The 16,563-nt window shown below is 45.2% G+C and overlaps 1 protein-coding gene across 25 annotated transcripts in view; it reads left to right on the plus strand.

Moving 5' to 3' along the window:
- Positions 1–16,563, plus strand: part of BCAS3 (BCAS3 microtubule associated cell migration factor) — a 454,932-nt gene that overhangs the window by 182,507 nt on the left and 255,862 nt on the right. For 14 of the 25 annotated variants that reach the window (XM_088657501.1, XM_088657504.1, XM_088657509.1 and 11 more), the window contains one exon: positions 8,382–8,426. The exons of the other annotated variants lie outside the window; for them this stretch is intronic. In XM_088657501.1, coding sequence (XP_088513627.1) covers positions 8,382–8,426 — 45 coding nt within the window. The remainder of the gene's footprint in view (positions 1–8,381; positions 8,427–16,563) is intronic. 25 annotated transcript variants of the gene reach the window in all.

Here is a 16,563-nt window from a genome sequence, read left to right on the forward strand (position 1 = left end):
GCATGGAGACTCTGATACACACAAGGAATCTTCACATGAATGTCCCTTTGCCTATAAAAGGGAGCCCCTGTGAATGTGGAGCTTTGGGTGTGTATCTTGGCTGTGACTCTTGGAGGACCTGCTCCTTGCCTTGCAGGCCTTTTTTCTGCCTGGCCTGGGAAGGCAGGGCCCTGGCTGACTCCAGCTACAATTTTTTTTTTTTTGTGGCTCTACTGAAAAATTCAGCTGGGGTGTATTTTGGGGTTTTTGTTTGGGGCAGGGGTTGTTGCTGTTGGTTTTTTGTATTTTAGATCTTGTGATTTATGTGGAAATGGTTCAGTTTGGTTGAGTATTTTTTTAATGTTTATGGCTACTTTTCTTGTAGTTACGTACTGTATTTGTTTCATGTTGTAAGCCGCCTCGAGCATGGTTTGAACTGTGGAAAGGCAGCATACAAATAAAATTATGTATCCGTGTATGTATCAAAGCCCTGCGGGGTTGGTGTTTTTTGCCTTGTGTCTCAAGTGAGTGAAGGTTGCATATTCATTTTGACGGAGGGATAGAGCAAATATAATTCAGAAGAGTGGAGAGGCTGTAACTCAGTGCTGGCACCTCCAAGTAGGGCCGGGGAGACCCCTTTTTGAAATCCTGGGGAGCTGCTTTCATACAGTATAGGCAATACTGAGCTAGATGGGTTTGACTTCTTCATGTACCCCCATGAGAGGTCTGGAAGGGGGCAACACGAAAATGGCTTTTTAGTGGTGGCCCCCATCTTGTGGAATGCTGTCCCCAAGGAGGCACTCCTGGCACCGACTATCTTTTCTCTATCTTTTTGGCCTGGGATTTTGGCCCTTAATTGTAAGTTGTAGCATTGTGGTCTATTTTATTGGAGTCAGATCAGTACGTCCTGATCTGTTTTGTCTGTGGTTTTAGATTAGAAAAAATATATATGGATGCTCTTAATTGGTTTTAATGTAAATCGCTTTGTGTCACTCTGTGGCAGCTTCCTGTGTAATAGAGTAGAAGGAACTCTATGGGCCTCTGTGGACTCCAGAAGCCAAGGGCATAGTGTGAAAGCAGCACACAGACTGTTGGACAGGGGACCCAGGTTCACATCTTTTAGTCCGGGAAGCTCACTAAATGGCCCTAGGAGTATCACTGCCTCCCAGTTCTATACCTTTCTAGGGCTGTTATATGAGTAAGTAAGCGCAGCATGCTGAAATTATGCTTATAAATTAGAAGAAAGGGATTGCCCCAGTACCAGGAGTGCCTTACACAGATCTGATGTTGTCTAGGGGTTGGTAGCTGCATGTTGAGGCTGCCAGATTTGTAGCATTTTCCAAGCCCTGTTGTTTCCACTGGGAGATCTACATCAACTGCTCAGTGGAAGGGAATCCACTTTGAATGCGGAAGGCATCAAGTTCATTCCCTGGTAGGGCTGGGGATGTCTCCTGCCCCCGAACCCTGGAGAGCTGCTGCCTGTCAGTGTAGACAGTATTGAGCTGGATGTACCCAAGCGTCTGACTCAGAATACAGCAGCTACATATGGTTGTTACTTAACTCACCTTGTGCTTCTGTTTGTGTGTTTAGGGAGGACCATAGCTCAGTGGTAGAGTGTTTGCTTGGCATGCAGAAGGTTCCAGGTTCAATTCCCAATGCCATCTTCAGGCAGGGCTGAGAATATCCTCTGTCTGTAATTCTGCAGAGCCACTGCCAGTCAGTGTAGAGCTGGATAAGGCAACTCAGTATAAGGCAGCTTCTTGTGCTCCTGTGTCCCGTTGAAATCAATAGGACTTAAAATTGCTTGTGCTTGGCTAGAACACGTACTATAGATAGATATAGATATATTCAACAATTATGAAACTCTCCCCCTCCAAAAAAAGTTGGCTCACCATCCCCTCCTGGCAAAACAGCAGGAAACTGAAATCGAAGATACAGCCACAGACAGAAATAATTTAAAGCCCATTCAGATTCCAAACCAATTCCATTTCTTGTGCATCCAAAATTTAGCGGACACACACACACGCTGTTGGATAGAAATACGGGGGGCTCTACAGTTGCTTACACAGGGCTGGAGGTTTGCAGAGATGTTCATAGTGGATTGGGCCCACCATCTGAATGCAAGGGTTAGGGAGGGGGAATGGACGGGAAGCCCCTTTTGTGGAGGAGAGAATGAAGCGGAACGCCGATGTTCCCTGAAGCTTGGCAAGGCCTAAAATGGCCAAATTGAGACAGCAGCCTTAACTTAAACCTCCAGGGGGCAAAGCGTGTGTTAAACATATTTAACATCTGCCCTCCTATTTCTCGGAGCACGGAGCGACGCGAGGCTGTAATAGGAAGACAGGGCAGGGACCATCTGCCTGGCTCTGAGAAGTGTAGGGCGAGTGTATTACCACAAATGGCAGAAGACAGATGTATTTACACCTACATGGGCAACACCTTTAAGCGCCGCTCTGAGGGAACAAGGCCCTCCCTCTTTCTCTCCCTCTCTCTCGTTCTGGCGGCAGCTGCCTAACCTTGGCGATTGTGCTTTAGTCAGGAGGAGAAGTGCCTGGAACCCACTGGATTTTTGCAACTATCTCCTGTGCAAAGAGGGAGGGGGTGTGTGACTGGCATTTCCCTCTCCCTTCAATTCATCTTCGAAGTCTCAGATCCGTCACTAGGCTATCCAGGCAGTGCTAGATTTTTTTAAAAAGCAATTCTGGTACAATACCAGATTAATTCTGGAATGGCAATCATTTTTTTACCCAAGGTTATTTGATCACACATACACACACACCAACATCCTCCTATTTTTGAAATAGTTCACAACAATTTTCTTCCCTATAACCTTATAGATCAGGTAGTACGGTGGCTCAGTGTCCCATTTTACAGAGGACACTTAACCATTTTTAGGGTGGCATGGGCTGTGCTGTACAGTTTAAGTCTATTTTAAAGATAAGGACACTGTAACTAGGAAAAGGCTGTGCCTTCCCTTCTATGGTGAGAGGGGCTGCATATCTCTTTAAACAATTGTTCTTTCTAAACAGACACCTAGAGATATGAATTAGCATGTGCGATTTTTTATGCAAATCTATGCCCTCTTTTGTTCTTTGGCAATGCATAACTGGCCTCTCTATCAACAAACTAGCTTGTTTTGGGGAGGAGGGCGTTATGGTCAGCCGACTTCTGCTCAGGGTAGACCCATTGAAATTCATTGACCTATTGATTGCAGTGGATCTAGTCTTCAGTATGAATCATGTTGGATACAGTCCTGTGTGGAGGGGTCAGCCAGGGGCTCAGTCAAATATGAGTCGCTGTGCGTGCACCACAATAGACCTGCACATTAGGGGGACATAGGAGACCCAGACCTTCCATATCACTTTCCAATGCCTTCTCCCACTTCCATACTTCCCTCAAGACCTTTAGGGCAGCCCTCAGCAACATGTGACACCTCCCCAGCCCACACACTGCCTTCCCAAGACAGGTAAGTGAGGTACTAGGCTTTGGGTCTTGAGGCTCTGACAGGGTCTTAGAGTCCTCCCATCTCCCTCCCAAAGCCCAGTTAGCACTTTCCCAGCTTTGGGAAGGAGGTGGGAGGGCTCTAGGACCCTGCCAGAGCTCCATGCTTCCTTCCCAAAGCCCTGCACCTTGCTTAGCCCACTTTGGGAAGGCAGCGTGAGGCCAAGGCCCCGCCTCCCTCAAATTTTGGTCTTGCTTTCCCCCACCACATGACAAATCAGAGTGTGGCCTGTGGCTTCTGTGCCAAAGTACTATTGTGGCTTTCTTGGTATGAAAAATTGAGCCGCCTTAATTTAGGTAATAATATTAAATAGTGGGCTTTTTTTAAAAAAAAATGGCCCACTTACCATCCTTTGAAAGCCCCTTCTGTTTATAAAAATGGTCTGCCTGCCAGATGACAATTGGAGATGAGCTGATCAAGAAACAACCCAAGTCTGATGCCCCTCCGGAGCTCAGAATTTTTTGGATCCCAGCCCTGGGAAGTGAAGAGATGCACAGCTTTACAGATCTAACCTTTGCCCAGTTTAGCAAAAGTTTAGCTAGCAAGAAACTCCCTTCAGCATGGTGGAACTCAGTCAGTTGCGTTTGTTTTTGCAGTTCGGGAAGAAGAATGTAGATAACACATTTTTTTGATGTGGGATCTGGCTGAGATGTTATCATCTTTTAACGTTTCCCATCTCGTGTACGATTTGTTCATAAAATCACTGATATCCGTTTGATCTCTTTTGAACTCTGGAGACTTTAATCCTTTCCAGGACCTATTAGTGGTTCAGACTTCTTTTTTTCTCTCCCTCCCGCCCCCCCCCTTTCTTTTTGGTAAGAGGAGCAATACCAGCTGAATAGGAAATAACAAAAGAAAACCAAAACCAAACTCTTAAAGGACGACAAAAATCTGAATTAAATCCCTAGATTTCAAACACACAAAATAAAACCAGAAGGCAACACATTTATGGAAATTAAATTCGCAAGTCATAATGTTTTGGAAGAGTGGGTTAGGTCTGTGGGTTCAGATTTGTACCATAGTTTATTCCTGGGGCTCTGGTTGGGTAGTGGTACAATATCAAATTTAGAAATACCCAGTTCACTTTCCTTAACCCCCAGAATGTAAAACAGTGAACTGAGGGGTGGATACGTAAAAAAATAGTTGGGAAATATAATCACTTGACAAAATGCTTTCCAGCAACCCCATATTCTTGATGTGATTCTGAGGAATGGAGTCTTGTGTTGCCTCTTCCAAGGAGAAAAATACTAAGGAGGGGACAATAGCTTCATGGCAACTGCATGTTCTTAGTCAAAGAACAGACTACCTTGGGAGGCGGTAGACTCTCCTTCAGTGGAGGTTGGATGGCCACCTGTCTCTAGCTGTGATTTCTGCATTGCAGGGAACAGAGGTAACCCTCCCAGCTCTACAATTCTGTGATTCTGTGATACATTGTAGAGAGAGGATTTTAAAAGCAAATATACCCAGTTCCGTAGGGTTAAATAACAAACCATAGCTGTTGTTGGTATTTATTATTATTATTATTATTATTATTATTATTATTATTATTGTGGTGGTGGTGGTTTTGGCTGTATAGATATATACCACCCTTCCTCCCAAAGGAGCCCAAGGGCATCGAACACACAAACCATAAAACGTATTTTTAAAAAATCAATTTCGATGCAGGCTTGTTGGAAGAGGAAGGTCTTCAGTAGGTTCCAAAAGTCCAGAGATAGTGCCTGTCTAATATTTAATGGGAGGGAATGTGCTGTGTTACCCATAGATTAATCAGCAGCAAATCATAAGGGATGCTTCTACCACGTTACGGATCCTAATTTTCACGGCTTGTAACCCAAACTATGAACAATAGCAGAAGTGAGAGAGAAGGGTTCCAACTAAAATGAAGGCGCTGCTTTTGTTTTTTAATCAACTGATCTAACCTGTTGATCAACTAAAGTAGCCTTCCCTAATCTGGTACGCAGCAGAGGTTTTGGACTCCATCCGTCTCAACCAACATTGCTGACGGTCAAAGAAATTTGGAGTCTAAAACATCCAGAGGGCACCAGGTTGGGGAAGGCTGAGCTAAAGGCTGCTGCCATTATTATTATTATTATTATTATTATTATTATTATTATTGGTGGTGGTTGTAGTAGCAGTATTCTTTAACCCATATATTTTATTGTCTCTACAGTTTCGAAAAACGTTTACATAAATCCACTTTTTAGAAAACCCAAGAGAGTCTCCTGGGGTGAAAATAGCAATCATCTGTTTTGCGCATGCAGTGAACCTAGTAGCTGTCGGACAGGCCTGATGGTTTCTTTGGCTTGACATTGCTGTGTTCTTGTCACCCAACTCAGCCATCTGGTGCTGTCGATTCGAGGATGGTTTCTCTTGTAAATTTTGTACATTGTCCTTTTTTATTAATGCACGCAGAGCCATTCTGCGTTGGAAGCTGCTCAGAAAACATGCTCAGATATTTGTCAGACGGGTGATCCCAGACATCAGTTTTGATAGCAGGACTCTTTCTGGCCATATTCCGGTCAACCTTTTGCAAACATTTGGCTTTCCCTCCCACTTTTCTTCCGCCTCTGATAGCTGAAGTGGGGGGGGCACCTAAATCAGCCCATTCCCACACCTTTGCAGATGTTGGGCAGAGCTCCTGTATCTTGATTTCCCACTCAACAGTGTTGTGCTTCACTCCACATTTAATAGGTTGTCCATGTGTCCTACTTTAAAGAGACAGCCCTTCATTTCAAAGGCTATTTGAGGCAGCCCTGTAATGGAAAGTCTAATCTGTTGGAAGGGCTGTCCAGTTGATAAATAAATGATGGGCGGGGGCTGTCCTTGATGTTGCCCATCAAAACTTCCTCACTCTGCCTAATGGAAGGACCGGCCGGCCCTGAGAGCAGAAGTCTTGAAGGTGCCCCTATCATCAGTTAGCACATGTCCACCGGGTCTCTCTCTCTCTCTCTCTCTCTCTCTCTCTCTCTCTCTCTCTCTCTCTCTCTCTCTCCACACACACACACAAAATATTAAAATACAGAAAAAGAGGGGAGATACAACGAAAGAACCAGTGCAATATACAAGGCTTAAAGTTGCCAAATGTCCATAACGGCTGTTGTTGTGTGTTTTTGCAAGTTGTCACCAATATGGTGAGATGTATTAGTTTTCTATTTAAATTATAGTTATTTCTAAATACAGGCAGCCCCTCATTCACGCGGGGGTGGCGTTCCGTGTCATTGCGTGCTTGCGTTAAATTGTGTGAAAACAGGAACCCATTGAAGAAGCCTGCAAACACCCAGTTCCACCCCTGCCCTGCCCTTTTAGTGACATGTTTCCGGGTCACTTTGGGGGCGGCGCTGTGCATGATGTTTCCGGGCCACTTTGGGGGCGGCGCTGTGCGCATGCGTTGCACCTGAATGCAAAAACCAGTAGATGCTTTGGTAGCAGATTCCTTTTTGTTTACTGCATGAAAATCATAAATGGCAGGTGTCTCAGATATGGGGATATTGTTCACTGCTGTGTGGGTGACAATGCATTAGAAGCATGTTGTAGGTCTACTCCTGTGTAAATTCTGTAATGAACAAACTGGATTTCAACCCCATGTTCTTGAAAGTTATACCTTGCCCAGGCATCTTTGGTGTACATGCATAGGGGTTAGCCTGTTTTAGCCACAAAACAATTTGAGGGGTGGTTGAATTTAGGCCTCCGTGGTACTACTAAGTCACAACCTCTCTCATTTACTGCTTTCCATATTTTGTTACTCATTTGATCCCTGAGGTTTCGTTGTCTTCCGTTGAACACTTTGTATTTTGTTCTGTTTTATTAAACTCCAGCATTGTTTCTGTTGATATTTAGCCACATTCCTGACCCTTGGCAGGGCCCACATAAGCGGAGACACAAATGTCCCTTTTCCTAGTGGATGAGCTGGCCCTGCTGCTGGCACCATTTTTAGGAACATGTGAAGCTGCCTTATACCAAGTCAAAACCTTGGTCCAAGCAGCTCACTGTTGCCTACCCTGAGTGACAGAGACTCTCCAGGATTTCAGACAGGTGACATTCCCAGCCAAACCTGGAGGTGCCAGGGATTGAACATAGGACCTTCTATGTGCAAAACATGTGCTCTATTAAGCTATGTCCCTTCCAGACATCCAGTCTGGTTCTTGCAGAGGGGAACATTTTGCATGTGCACCTTGTGCGCATACCTCTGCAGTGTATACATGCCCCATTTCTGTTGCCTTTCCATAGATGTTGATGGAAAACTGATGTGCATGCGCACCTTGAGCATGTGAATGTGTGAAGCTCTCCCTTCCCATAGGACAAAAATGGGGAAGCTGTGATCCTCCAGATATTGCAGCACTCTTAGCTTCCATCAGCCTCGCCCAGCATGGCCAGTGGCCAGGGTGATGGGAGCTGGAGCCCAGGAACATGTGAGGAGCCGCAGATTGCCTACCTATGGCCTAGAAGATGAAGGGACGGCTATTGCATGGTTCTCAAGAGTAGAATTAAAAATACAAAATGATTTGCTGGATCAGACAAGGTCTGCCTTGTATGGAAGAGTCATGTGTTCACCCACCTGCAATCTGACATGGTACAGTGCAGAACACACTGGTTTACTGCCTCCGTGAGGACTACCGTAGTCCCTGGTGATGTCAGGACTACACGTTACGGAGCAGGAAGGGGAGATCTCAGCACGGGGCTGCTATTTTCAGCAACATCCCCATGTTTCTTGCAATGGGGTTTTCAGCCCCCTCTTTCGGGTGGGAATTACTTTTTTTTTCATTTAGAAAACGGGTGACCATTAGAAAAAGAAAACCTTTCTTTCCTTCTTTCTTTTTGAAATGGCATGATTTTGAGTGTTGCTTGTTGACGATGACCTCTGCCATCTAATTTCTGTGCATTTCTCCCCCTTTTCACGAAGACCCTACCTGTTTGGAGCAGGATGTTTTTCCATAAAAGCTCCGTGGTGAGTTCAGTTCAATCCCAGCATGCCTTCTAATTAATTTGCTGTACTCACTGGAAAGTACCATACATTGCTTTTCTCCTCCTCCTCCTCCTCCTCCTCCTCCTCCTCCTCCTCCTCCTCCTCCTCCTCCTGCATGAGCTTCTTATTCCGTACATGGAAGTGATATGTGATTAAGGGGCAGAACTAAATGTGATGCCCAACGTGAGTTACTGCTATTAACAGCTGCCCCTGGTCAAATTTCCCTTCCCCCTCCCAGTACTGGCAGACAGAATGTCTTGTTACTGTGTTGTTCGTTTCCCAACGTCTCCTGGTGCCAGCTCCAATCATGAGGGGACTCCAGGCACAGTATACTCTGGGAAGGTCTCTTCTTAGGCCAATCCCTCCCCTTGGGTGGTCTCATCCAGGGGCACCACTGGCACCTCAGGGATCAGTGCTGACCAACTATTTACACTTCCCACAATGCCCCAGTGACACTACACTGGGGACATGGTTGCAAGTTAAAATAGCAACCACCTGGTGCTGATTATATGGGATTGTGTTTTTTTTTTAGTGGGGGTGTCTAATGCTGGCACCGGCAGCGGGCCCTACTGGGGGGGCTGGTAGTTGCCTGAGGATACCTTCTGGTCACATTTGGCCTGGCTTCTCCCCACCCCTCACCGTGACAGCCAACAATATGTGGCCCAAGTTGGGGCAATTCCCATTGTAACAATGTCATACCACCTGTTTCTGTATCTACGTGTTACTGGGAGAAGTGGGGGGGGGGACTCGACCTGGGGTTCTCGATTTTCGACAGCAACCAAATGTTCACACTCATGTTTGGCTCCACCCTTGTAATTGTCAAACCAACATCCTCTGTTACCCTCTACATCAAGTGGGGGGGCAGGACTACGGCCTTCCAGACAGTTTTTGGACTCCAGTTCCCATGGCCAATGGTCAAGGATGATGGGAGCTGTAGTCCAGAAGCATCATCTAGAGCAGGGGTAGGCAACCTAAGGCCCGTGGGCTGGATGCGGCCCAATCACCTTCTCAATCCAGCCCACGGACGGTCCAGGAATCAGCCGTGTTTTTACATGAATAGAATGTGTCCTTTTATTTAAAATGCATCCCTGGGTTATTTGTGGGGCCTGCCTGGTGTTTTTACATTAGTAGAATGTGTGCTTTTATTTAAAATGCATCTCTGGGTTATCTGTGGGGCATAGAAATTTGTTCAGTTTTTTAAAAAAAATATAGTCCCGCCCACCACATGGTCTGAGGGACGGTGGACTGGCCCACGGCTGAAAGAGGTTGCTGACCCCTGATCTAGAGGGTCACAGGGTTCCCCACCCCTGCTCTATGTAGTGGGCATTTTGTGCATTTGTGGCCAGCCTGTTTGTGCTTAGATAGCTTTTCTAAGACTTAAAGACAGCATGCTAGAGCCCTCATTGCCCATGGTACTCCCCCACTTTCTGCCCCAGTGAACTTTGGCTGGGCTCAAACCCAGAGGAGATATTCTAATGGCCTGAATTCAGCAGAGGCTATCACAGGCCTTTTCCATTTTTTCCATTTTCTTAATGTAGCAACAACAGTAGCTGCCTTATACCAAGTCAGACCACTGGTTTACCTACCTCAGAACTGTCGACATTGATTGGCAGTGGCTCTCCAGGGTTTCAGGCAGGGAACATTCCCAGAATCTGAGGCCTTCTGCATGCAAAGCAGATGTTCTGTACCACTGAGCTTCAGCATTCATTATATGCTACAGCAAAAAGCACTTTTCCAACGCCAGTTGTTTTTAGAAGAAATTCTTGACTGTCTGCAGTTCAACATTGCAAAAACTCCCTTAAATTTCAGCACCAACCCATGGATGAATAAATTGAGTTTGCTCCTGCTACCCTGATTAGTTTACTCAGGAATAAGCATCGCTTTGCTGTAGATTAGAATAATGCATTTGTGTTGGACCCAACTATGTTTTACTCACAGACAAGTCACTTAAATTGATAGGCCTAAGTTAGTTGTGTCCATTAATTTCAGTGAGCCTACTCTGAGTAAGACCAGCATTGGAGTAAAAATGAAAACATGGGCATCTGTAACCAGTCTGTCAGCCCCAACTATAAAATGTCTTTAAAAGAATTAGAAAAGTAACGATGCCACAGTGACTAGCATCACCCCCAGTGAGCTCTGTCATGCCCACACTGAGACTGCTTGCTTATCTCTCTGTTGTCTGCTACTTTGGGTGTGGTTCTTTATCCCAGGCTGCATGGCCCTAGACTTTGGCTAAAAAGTCCACTCCTGCCCTACTTAAACCACCAAAAAAGTGTGTGAACTGGGCCACTCTCCCCACATCAGCTCCATGTTGTCTTTCAGAAAGTCGCCCCCCCCCCCCAGGCAGTTAGCTCTTTCTCCTTACTTCATTTCATTAAGAAAAAAAATAAAAGAATAATGGTCGAAGCGTTGATTCTCTGTCAAATACCCTTCAGTGGCTCGCAGTGGGGGGAATAAGTAGATGTCCATAGCGTACGTAAGAATAATTGCTGATTCCTTGTCAACCAGGGATGGTGCTGGCCTGAGCCAAGATTAAAAGCTCTAGATTAAAGTGAGGAATATATAGAATGTAATAGAATAGACCTTAAATCATTGTATTTGCGCTCACAAGAGTCTGTTGTGGTCTGTTTGATGCCGCAGTTGTAGCGTGCTCAAGAAAATGAACCTCTCTTTGCTTACACAGCAATTGGGATGGTTCATCTTTTTAAAATAATTATTGGGAGAGGAACCATTTCTTGTAAAAAGAAAAAGAAAAAAGTCTGCATGCTGTTTTCATTAAGGTCTTAATGATGTCAGCATAATTGAACATAGATTTGCCAGCTCTGTTTGCTTGTGCTGAATTAAAGAAGAGGGGGGGGGGCTGTAATTATTGTTATTGGTTGATTTTAAAAGCAAAAACCAAACAACTCATTGAGGGGGAACTTTGAATGTGTGTTATTTGGGAAATGCTAATTTGTGATCTGCCAAATACATGTTTGTTAAGGGACAAATGTGTGTGTGTTTGGACAAGAAAGATAAATGCCCTAATCCAAATGTAGGGACTGGGGTGGGGGGCAGTTTAAATTCAGTTCTCATTTAAAGGTGAACCTGCCTGATTTGCAGTTTGGGAACAATGCCTGAACCAAAACACACCTGTCCTTCAAAATGGACACCTCTCCAAATTTTGTATTGCCAAGTAATGTGTTACAGTGTGCTGTTGAGCAGCTTCCATCCATTTCTGGGAAGGGCCATAGCTCATGTGGCTGGGCACATGTTTTGCATGCAGGAAGTCCCAGGTCCAATCCTTGACCTCTCCTAGGAGGGTTCACAAATTCCCAGAAAGCTGAGCCCCTGGTAAAGCCACCCTCAGTCAGTGTAGACCAGGGGGTCCCCAGACTACGGCCCCTGGGCCGGATGCGGCCCAATTGGCCTCCCAATCTGGCCCGCAACGACCCCCGCCGCCCGCTGCCACCGCCTGCTCTTGCGGCGCGCTGCGCGGCGGCGCACTTCCAGATCTGAAAAAAATCGCCGAAAAACGTTTCTGCGCACGCGTATGGGCCTCTCCTGACCCAGAAGAGGTCATTTCCGGTGCACTTCCGGGTCGGGGGAGGCCCATACGCATGCGTGCAAACAATTTTCGGCGAGTTTTCCGGCCTGGAAGCGCGCCACCGCGCCAGTAAATGGGTGTGTGCATGCGCACTGGCGCGCACTACCCCGCCCTCCGGCCCACTGCGCGATCGGCGCGGCGGGCACCGGCCCGAAGGCGGGTAAGTCTGGGGACCCCTGGTGTAGACCAAGGATAGGGACCCTGTGGCCCTCTGGATGTCGTTGGACTACAACTCCCATCTTCTCTGACAACTGGCTGTGTTGGCTGGGACTGATGGGAGCTCTAGTCCAGCAACATCTGGAGGGCCACATGTTCCCCATCCCAGGTGCCAGCAGTCCTGTCCTAGAAGTTGACATTGCAAGTGAGGTTAGCTCATGCAGGTTAAGAGCCTCTTCCCACATTATGTTGCTTATATATACACCTGAGATCTTTCTTTTCATGTCTACACATGAAAGATGTAAGTTGTGTGTGCTATGAACAAATATTTGGGAATTAGTGCCTGTAGGCACAGGGAACGAGGATTGGCAATTAACTGTTTTGAATGTACGTTTGGAGGCAAACCTAGTTTTGTTTCTGTGAAGCAGAAGGGATCTGGGTTCCATGGGGAACGGAGTCTTTTCGGTGGTGGTGTTGATGTTTTCAAATCCCCTGCATAAGAGTTGCCCATACAGCTATGTCACTATATAGCTCCTGCTGCTTGGTGAATACTAGTCTCTCTCTCTTTTTAAAGCCTTTTGGAGAGAGGTTGAACTGATAACGTCTTCTGTTTGGTGGTTCTCTTGTAGTATTTTATCACGCTGCCTTGATTGGTTGTAGCTCTATGCATTTAGTCACTTCAAGTTCCCTTTGTGTACGAAGAGTGCGATAGAAAATGTTAAAATAAATAAATCCCACTGAGACACAGCTGGATTTCTGCCCCCCCCCTATTTTTAACAAAGTCACAGACAAGTAGTCTGTACCATTTTGTCTTAATGGACAGTACTGAAAGTAACGAAACCCTGTATTACATCTAACTGTGGCTACGCTTATTTTTCCTGAGTGAGATGGTAAAAGGAATGAATTTGAATTTTGGTTTGTGGATGCACATTCTTCAGATTCTGTTGACTGTGGAGAACGCTTCTGCCTTTTGCGTCCCATATCCCCCCCCCCCAAAAAAAAGTTTTCAGAAGCTTTAATCTTTAGACTTAATCAGAAAACTGAAATAAATTACAGGGAGCCAAACTCTCCCCCTTCCCCCCTATTCAAGATTAATTAGCCACCCAAAGCACAACCCAAAGGAACTTGATAACAGCAGTGCCTGTTCTTAAAAAAAAGTCTTGTTCCAATCAGTAATGACTTTGCACTGTGCAGTCTGGATGAAAATAAACATCTACATACTACTCTTAGCAATGTGTGCTGAGCTTGGAGATCTGAATAAATTATTGGTTTATTATCGGGTAGGAGCAATGTATTCAGCCCTGAAAACCACATCAATAGTATTGCATAAACCAGATCGCTGCAATAGTAACATGTGAATTGTAGACCTGTGTGATTAAAGAAGCTTGCTTGCCATGATTGTGAATTGCTCTGCTTTCACTTTATGGATGGTGATTGAACTATGATTTCTGATGATGATGATGATGATTATACTTCTCCTCTCTGTAGATCACTTTTAAAAGAAAAGAAGAAAATCTGTGGCTTAATCTGCAACTTTTAGTTCTCATTGGTAGTGCATTTAAAAAGTCCAAACTTTTCTTTTCATTTTAGCTTCTCTGCCTGCCATAGTTTACAAGGCGCCAAGAAGTGACTCACTCATGTATGCACATGCAGTAGTGCGCATAGAGAGAACCTTCGGAACAAGAAATTTGGCCATCACGTGCCTTTTTTATTATTAATAAACATTTTTATTAGATTTTCCAATTTAAACATCTAATCCATTTTCAAATTATACAAATATCAATTAAACAATTAATCCAAATCTTCTGCCAAATTATACTAATTTAAATTTGACTTCCCATGCTTCAGACTCAGAAAGCCTAGTCCTCTTACAGTCGCTGCTTTCTAATCAATAAAATCCAGATCTTATCCAATAATCTATTAAAATCCTTCTATCTTCTTTCAAGCCCCTGAGTTTTTTCGAGCAAGCAAGTTTAACCACCTGCCTTTTGGAATCCTTGCTGTCCCATAGACCTTGAAAAGACTCCCCCCTTTTTATTGCATTTTTGTGTGGCTGGAGGAGGCTTGGTTTAAATATAGCAGGGGTGCAGAAGCAGTAGCCTTTGCAATGTTGTCAGGCTCTCCTGACTATCAGCCACGGTGGGTGAAATGTTGGGAGTTGTAGTCCCAAATACATCAGGAGGGCTACAAGTTCCCCGCTCCTGTCGTAGATTCTCTGCATGGGAACACACAGTGATGGAAATATTTCCCAAGTTGGTCAGTGGATGAAGTCCTAAATTGCTGTTTGAGCAGTAGGTCGGGTAGATAGATGGCTTTCCCAAAAAATCTGTAAAAAATACAAAAGCAAAAACAATGCAAGATTTCCAGGCTGAGGTGCACACCAGAGTCATTTGGTTCCAAGGCGCTCTGTGAGCATCACAAGAGTCCTGTTCATAAACTGGCATTCAGCACTCACAGGTCCAGGAAAGTGAAGCTCTCAAAGTAGATGCAACACTGTTGGCCTGAATGCAATTGATGGACCTCCTCTGTTGTAACCTTCCTTCTTTGGAATGCTCTTCCCAAGGAGGCCTGCCTGACACCAACCTTGCTATCATTTTGATGCTAGGCAAAGAAATTTTTGTTTCCCCAGGTGTTTGGACAGGCACCAATGATAAATCTCTTTTTAATAGTGTCTGTGTGATATTTTTATTACTTATTTTTACATTTGGCCATAAATAGCATCAGGCTTTGTTTGTGAGAAGTAAAAAATTGAACCTAAATCCAATGTAATCTTAACTTGCCCAGGTTTTGTATTGTGAATTGCAGCCATAGGAGTTGGAGGACAGGGGAGCAGGAAGCACCAAGGCTCCTTTCACCACCTGATCAAAGTTGCCCTCCCACAAACTCCTGTTTGCACCAGGAGGGAAGTCTCAGTGGAACTGCATGAATGTGGGGGTCCTGAATTGTGCATGCAAATTTGTTTACATGAAATCACTTCAGTATCTTTCACACAGCTGTCATGTTTAGTTTGGCCCAGAATCCATCAGCTGGAAAAACAATTTGATTCTTTTTCTTAAGTAGGAGAGGGGTAATTTGAACAGGAATGCATAATGAATACAGTGGTACCTCGTGTTGTGTAACCTCCAGGTTACAGAATCTTCGGGTTACGGCTGCGGCAAACCCGGAAGTGTATACTTCCGGGTTTCGCTGCTCACGCATGCGCAGAAGCACTTTATTGCGCATCGCATGTGCGCAGAAGCAGCTGGCCTCTAGTTACAGATTTTTCAGGGTGCACACGGCACCCCAAAACGAATTAAATCCATAACCAGAGGTACCACTGTACATGTAACTTGCATCTTACACTTATTTTACTTACGCGATCACAGCTTTGTGTGGGTGGTGGGTAAACAAACAAACAAATAAATGGAAAGCAGAAGAAACACACTCCATTTATTTATCACACACACACACACACACACACACTTCTGTAAAGCTGGTATTGCGAGCTTTTCCGACTTTGGGAAGGTGGTGGGAGGGCTCTGAATGCCCTCACACCATCTTCCAAAAGTTGAGTAGGCAGTCCTCCATTGGGGGGGGGCAGTTTCAGGGATACCTGACTTTATGCGTTTTTGCATATATGTGGGGACCCCCAGAACCAAACCGTGTAAGATGCAAGTTGCCTCACAAGGCTGGGTAGCCGAGGTGTGTGTGGCAAGCCTGCCTATGTGGAATATTAAAGATTCATTTTTTTGGGGGGGGGGGGAATCCAGCAAGGATTTGAAGCCATGGGTTCAAGGTAACCCCATGCACACCCTGCCCTCCCCACTTCAGTGAAGTATGTTTAAAGCAAAACTACTATATGCCCGCTTTCTCCCCTCTCCTGCTTCTCACTCAAGTTTAACCGCAAGAGTAATCATGTTTTACAAGGCTGCCTTTTCTCTGTCTACAAAACATCATTCTTAAACTGAAAATGTTTTGGCACTGGAAGCCGGGGCTTCAGTGTGAGCCGGAGAGGACGTTTGTTTTAAAGACGTGGTGTAAATAGAACATACTTTATTCCATTTCCTTTTGAAACTGTTTATACTTGCGTTGTGAAAAATTGTAAGTGTTTGGGGGCATCAAGGGCTTGGGAAGAGACTCGCCAGGGGTGACCTTTCTGCTTACTGCCGGCTCCCGGTGAAATGCAGGGCGTGTAAAGAAAATCCCATGTGGAAGTTTAGGCGATTTCTGTTTTTATAAAGTGTTAAGGTGCGAGTGCATCTGCCTGTGTTACAGGACACACGGACTGTGCTCTGCTCCCCACCCCCATTATCATTTTGGTGGGGTAGATTAAAAGATGACAATTATTCTCCGTCTCCCTGCTGAGCACGAGGGAGCTGAAAATGGTCCATGTTTCCA

The sequence above is a fragment of the Zootoca vivipara genome, chromosome 14 (genome assembly GCF_965207765.1).
Source record: "Zootoca vivipara chromosome 14, rZooViv2.hap1.1, whole genome shotgun sequence".
In the NCBI taxonomy this organism is placed as follows: Eukaryota; Metazoa; Chordata; class Lepidosauria; order Squamata; family Lacertidae; genus Zootoca; species Zootoca vivipara.